This window comes from Neophocaena asiaeorientalis, unplaced genomic scaffold (genome assembly GCF_003031525.2).
Source record: "Neophocaena asiaeorientalis asiaeorientalis breed wild unplaced genomic scaffold, Neophocaena_asiaeorientalis_V1.1 scaffold43, whole genome shotgun sequence".
NCBI classification, from domain to species: domain Eukaryota; kingdom Metazoa; phylum Chordata; class Mammalia; order Artiodactyla; family Phocoenidae; genus Neophocaena; species Neophocaena asiaeorientalis.
Genome location: NW_020173674.1, coordinates 288,031 through 293,470, shown reverse-complemented (window position 1 = coordinate 293,470; position 5,440 = coordinate 288,031). Strand labels below are relative to the sequence as shown.

The 5,440-nt window shown below is 66.8% G+C and overlaps 1 protein-coding gene across 4 annotated transcripts in view; it reads left to right on the top strand.

The window, feature by feature from the left end:
* Nucleotides 1–2,730, top strand: part of HRAS (HRas proto-oncogene, GTPase) — a 4,771-nt gene extending 2,041 nt beyond the window's left edge. For 3 of the 4 annotated variants that reach the window (XM_024749529.1, XM_024749532.1, XM_024749531.1), the window contains exons 2-5: nt 1,086–1,247; nt 1,415–1,593; nt 1,684–1,843; nt 2,365–2,730. In XM_024749529.1, the coding sequence (XP_024605297.1) occupies nt 1,137–1,247; nt 1,415–1,593; nt 1,684–1,843; nt 2,365–2,484 (570 nt within the window). In that variant the 5' untranslated portion in view covers nt 1,086–1,136 and the 3' untranslated portion in view covers nt 2,485–2,730. Of the gene's footprint in view, nt 1–1,085; nt 1,248–1,414; nt 1,594–1,683; nt 1,844–1,933; nt 2,016–2,364 lie in introns of all 4 variants that reach the window. The other variant, XM_024749533.1, reaches the window with a different exon arrangement.
* Nucleotides 2,731–5,440: the final 2,710 nt, after the last annotated feature.

Here is a 5,440-nt window from a genome sequence, read left to right as displayed (position 1 = left end):
CGGGGCCTGCGGGCGGCGGCTGGTCCGCTCTGCCTCACCCAGACCAACCCCTTCGGCTCCGTGTCCCGGGCCCTGTCTTCCGGGGCCCCACAAGTGCACTGGGTGTCCCCGAGCGGAGGCCCGCCCGTGACCATGGCGCTAGGCGGGGTCTCCCACCCGCCGGAGACCCAAGGACCCCTGCGAAGAGCTCGGGCACCGGGCGGCCATCACATACACCAGACGAATCTGAGGTTTAGGAAGTCACTGCCCACTGTCCCCACAAGGGCATCCCTTCTTTAAGCGTCACAAATTGGGGGCACCCCAGCTAGGGGCCTTGGCCCCAAGCCTTTTTCCTTTCTCACCTGTCTCCTTATTTCCACACCTCCTTTGGGTCTTTTCCTGTGATCGGCTTCTGCTTCCTGGAGCCCTGGCCCCCTGCCCACCTCCTCACCTTCCTCATGCTCTCCAAAGTTCTTCTGGCAGTGGGGCCCCGTGGGTTTCCCTTTATTTTTCCTTTATGTGGATGTTTTCTTTGGAGCGTAGCCCGAACCTGCCAAGGCAGGGGTACTTTCTGTCTGCTCGTTATCGTGTGTCTGGAGCAGTACCTGGCATGCAGTAGGTGCTCAGTGAATACTTGTCAAATGCACCAGCATGCCCGGGGGTGGGGGAGCCTGGAGCCGGTTGTTGGCTGCCACCAGCCTGTCCGGGCACGCTGCTGTGTCCGCCACTGTGGCAAGGCCTGTTCTCGTGGGGGCGCTGGTAACGTCAGCCCACGGCGCTTCCAGTTCAGGCTTCTTGCCTACCCAGCAGCTTCTAATTCGGGTGCATGCTTGGGAGACGCTCTCAGCTGTCAGCCCTGCCTCTGGGGGGCCGGCTCCCTGCTTCTCTCACACAGTCATTAAATGCAGCTGGAGGCAGGACCCCCCCCTCCCACCTCTGGGCTGGAGGTGCCACAGGTGAGCGGCTGGGCCACTATTCTGGCTGCCGCCCCTGTTAACTGGATGTCCGGGCCCAGAGGGCAGGCTGGGCCTGGGCAGGCTGGCCCAGGCAGCTCAGCGGGCCTCCCCTGCGTGGTCTGGCCGTGCTGAGTGCCGCTTCCTCGGCAGGTGGGACAAGCGACCACTGCAGTGCCTTGTGCTGTGGTCCTTTGAGGAGCAATGACGGAGTATAAGCTCGTGGTGGTGGGCGCTGGAGGCGTGGGGAAGAGCGCCCTGACCATCCAGCTCATCCAGAACCACTTTGTGGATGAGTACGACCCCACCATAGAGGTGAGCTGGCCTGGCCCCTGTCCACAGCCTGGCTCCTGGCACGGGCTTGTCTTCTACCTGCTCTGCAGGAAGGGGTCTCTTCGTCGTAGGTCCTGGGGGGCACGAGAGGAGCGAGGGAGGGTCCCGTCCCCGGAGGGCCTGCTGTCTCTAAGCAGTGTCCTCCCCAGGACTCCTACCGGAAGCAAGTGGTCATCGACGGGGAGACGTGCCTGTTGGACATCCTGGACACGGCGGGCCAGGAGGAGTACAGCGCCATGCGGGACCAGTACATGCGCACCGGGGAGGGCTTCCTTTGTGTGTTTGCCATCAACAACGCCAAGTCCTTCGAGGACATCCACCAGTACAGGTGAGCTGCCCGCCAGCCCTCAGGGGCCTCCTGTCCTCCCTCAGGGGCCGCGGGCAGCCTGCCCGCCGGCTCACGCCTTCCCCCTTGCAGGGAGCAGATCAAACGGGTGAAGGACTCGGACGACGTGCCCATGGTGCTGGTGGGGAACAAGTGTGACCTGGCCGCGCGCACCGTGGAGTCTCGGCAGGCCCAGGACCTCGCCCGCAGCTACGGCATCCCCTACATCGAGACGTCGGCCAAGACGCGCCAGGTGAGCAGGCCCCCTGCCCCCGCAGCCAGCCAGGGCCCCGCCCCGCCCCGCCCGGGAGCCGCACTCACTGCCCCCTCTCCCTTGACGCAGGGCAGCCGCTCTGGCTCTGGCTCCAGCTCCGGGACCCTCTGGGACCCTCCGGGACCCCCGTGACCCAGCAGCCCCTCTCGCTGTAAGTCTCCCCGGATGGCAGGGCAGCGAGGGAGGCCAGGGCCCGGGTCTGGGCCGACACAGCTCCCGGGGGAGGTGGAGGTCCCCGGAGAGAGCTGCCCTGAGCCAGACCGGAGCGGTGACCCTGGGGCCCCCACCCCTGTGCCCCCAGATTGCCCCACGGGTCCTGGTCAGCCCCAGCCCCTCAGTGGGCCGCGGGGGAGCTGCTGAGGACGGGCCTCCACGGGGTGGCCCCTGGGGCCGGAGAGGAGCAGGGTCCAGCTCCCCGTGTGCGGGGTGGGGTGAAGGGGCTGGGGCTCTGCTCGAGGCCGAGGCAGTGGTCCCCCCCTGAGCTGGCCTCCTCTTCCCAGGGCGTGGAGGATGCCTTCTACACGCTGGTGCGCGAGATCCGACAGCACAAGGCGCGCAAGCTGAGCCCGCCTGACGAGGGCGGCCCTGGCTGCCTGAGCTGCAGGTGCCTGCTCTCCTGACAGCGGCGCGGGTGCGGGCTGTGGAGGTGCCGGATGAGACGCGGGCTGAGGATGCAGGGAAGGAAGGAGGTGCTGCCAGAGCCTGGCCAGCCCAGGTCGGTGGACAGAGTGACCGCGGGCCTCCCGGGACGCTTTGCACAGACTGTCGTGAACTGACGCCGGCGGCCCCTAGTTGTCACTCTCCTCCAGCCCCGTCCTGGCCCACTGGGCACAGGCTGAGTCGCAGTAAATTATTTCATGTCTTGACCCTGGCATTTGGCTGAGGTCAGGAGGCTGCGGTGCGAGTGACGCCCCAGGAGGCATGCGGGAACCTCAGCTTCGTGCATCCGGCAGCTTCTCTGCCTCTGGGGGCCCCGGGTGCGTCCTCCGGAGACCTCTGGGTGCTGTGAGAACCAGCCCGTCTACCACTTAGCACACGAAACTTTATTCACCTTTAACCGGCAAGAAGGGAAACTGAGACCAAAGACTGTCCCTTCCCTGGGAGGGAGGCCTTCGTAGGGAATGGCTGGGGGGCGGGGAGCTTCTTCAGACTCCCGGTGGGGTCGTATCTCCTGAGTTTTGGGGACCCTGGAAGGCAGTAACTGACTTCGGCAGAGGGAGGAACACAGCCTGTCGGGTCCAGTGGCACCCTCTGCTCTGCCCCGTGGGGACCATGTGGCTGCATGGGGTCCGGCGTTTCGCTGGCCCTGCCTCCTTATGTGTGTGAGGGTGGCCCGCTGGCCCCTGCCATCCCCTCGTTGGAGGTGGCCTGTTGCTCCCAGGGCCACCTCAGGTCACCAAAGCGGCCTGTGGGGCCCATCCAGGCCCCAGGTGGCCACATCCAGCTCCGAGAGGGCTCACCTTGCCTTGGGCAGAACTCTGGACTGGCCAGGGCGGCCCCTTTAGTCATCATCCCAACTGTCGGGGTGCTCACAGCGCCCCTGCCTTCCCGGGGCCCAAATCAGGCCAGGCCAGGTGCTTCTGGGTCAGGGCCTTGTGCTGTGTGAGGGGGTCCTGTCCTCAAGGAAGGCCGGCGTGAAGAAGTAGGGCGTGTCATTGGCTTCCCAGGGCCTCGGGGTCACTGTGCTCACAGTCACCTTGTTCTCTGGAGGCCCCTGAATGTCCAGCTTCCTTGTGGACGCAGAGGTTGGGGGTTGTGGGGACGTGCGGGGCTTGCTCTTGGGGCACTGCCCCAGCTCCATCGCGGCCGTGCTGGTCACTGCCCCAGGAGGGGTGCTGGCTGCAGTTGCCACAGGGCAGGAGGGGTGTCGTGGGCCTGGAAGTGCCATCTTCAGTGGGCTGGGCAGAGCCAGTGGCTGGGACCTCAGTGGGTTTGCAGGGCCGTGCCTGTCGTGCGGCCCTGCGGGTGGCCCAGGCAGGTGTTGAAGGGGAGAGGACCCAGCATTCCGGCTCAAAGCCGTTGTCTGGGGGCCACTTGCCTGTGGCCTCGTGGTTCACTGAGAGGCTTGGGAGGGAGTTCCATCACTGTGGCTGCAGCCGATCCTGAGGACTGTCCTGGGCTGGGGACAGGCAGGCCAGACTCGGAGCCTCCGGGGTCCCCAGCGGGAGGCCTGCGGCCGTGGCCCCCTCGTGCCACTGCTCCTTGGCCTTCAGGATGGCCGGGCCGGGCGAGGGGCCGGGCTGCTCGTGCTGGGCAGGTGGGCCAGGGAGAGCCAGCCCATCTTCTCCGGGGAGCGTCTTGATGCTGGGAGGGGTAAGGAGAGGCCTGGGGGCTGGGGCAGGTCGCTCCAGGCCCAGGGGCCTCGTGGGGAACTCTTCAGGTTTTGCTGGAAATGTACAGACCAGGTCAGCTTCTCGACCAGGCCGTTCGGCCTGCGCAGGATGGGCCGGTGGGACCCTGCGTGGCCGCCCCAGCCCAACACTGAGAGCAGCTCTCCGGGCTGCTGACCCCTGGCTGTCCTGATGCCCAGCCCTGGCCTGGTCGGCCGAGTCTTAGAGCAGAAGAGCAGATGGAAGGGGGTGAGGAGGAAGGCCTGGGGCGAGCCCCACCGCTCACTGCCCCAGAGGGTGACTCCGGAGGAGACCGCTGCTCAGTGCCCCTGAGGGAAGCAGGTCCCGCTTCGTCCTGCGTAGCTCGGCCATCGAGGCCTGCAGCTGCCTGAGCACCGCGTCGTCCTCCAGGGCCCAGGCCCGGGACAGCGTGTCCTGCAGGAACTCCTGCAGGCCTTCCAGGGGCAGCTTCAGGGGGCGTTCTGGGGGTGTGGATGCCATCAGGCCAGCGGGGGCCCCACCGGGAAGACTCAGCCCCCGACCCTGGGGCACCTCCCGTGGGCGGCGGCTATGTTCCGCTGGGCACCACACCTGCGGGTCTGCTGTGCCCGGGAGAGCCATGGGCAGGGCCACTGCCAAGGGCGTGCTCCGGAGGGCGACCTCTGGGCTCCTGTGCTGGCCAGCCTGCCTCTGCGGCCTGCATGCCACGCTCGGGGACCTTAAGGACTTGCTCTCCATGATGTAGGCATCTCAGAGCTTCAGGGTCAGCGCAGAGGGGGTCTGTGGGGACAGCAGGCCCAGGAGGGGCAGCTTGAGCAGGGCACGGTGGTGGTCCCAGCACAGGGTAAGAACCTGCCACCGGCCTCCGACCCCTGCAGTCGCCCGGGCTGCATCAGACAAGCTCCTGCAGCTCCTCATCTGGTGGGGCTCGTCCCGGTGGGGCCGTGCCTCCTGGACTCAAGGTCCTGAGGATCTGGCCAGCACGACCCCTAGTCTGGGGGCAACAGAGCCTGTCCACGTTTGGTGGGAACACCTCTGTGGAGCAGGACGCTGGCTTGCCCACCCCCGGGCTGACCCAGCCTTCTGATGGCAGCCAAAGCAGAAACGGCTGGGACTTCGAGATGCTCTGGGCTGCTCCTGGACGCCCCTCGGGAGGGGCATGGCACGTCTGGGGTGTGGGGCTGGGTCCTCCCCAGGCATCAGGAGGGGGTCAGGGAGCACCTCCGGGCCTCAGCCTCCTGGGCAG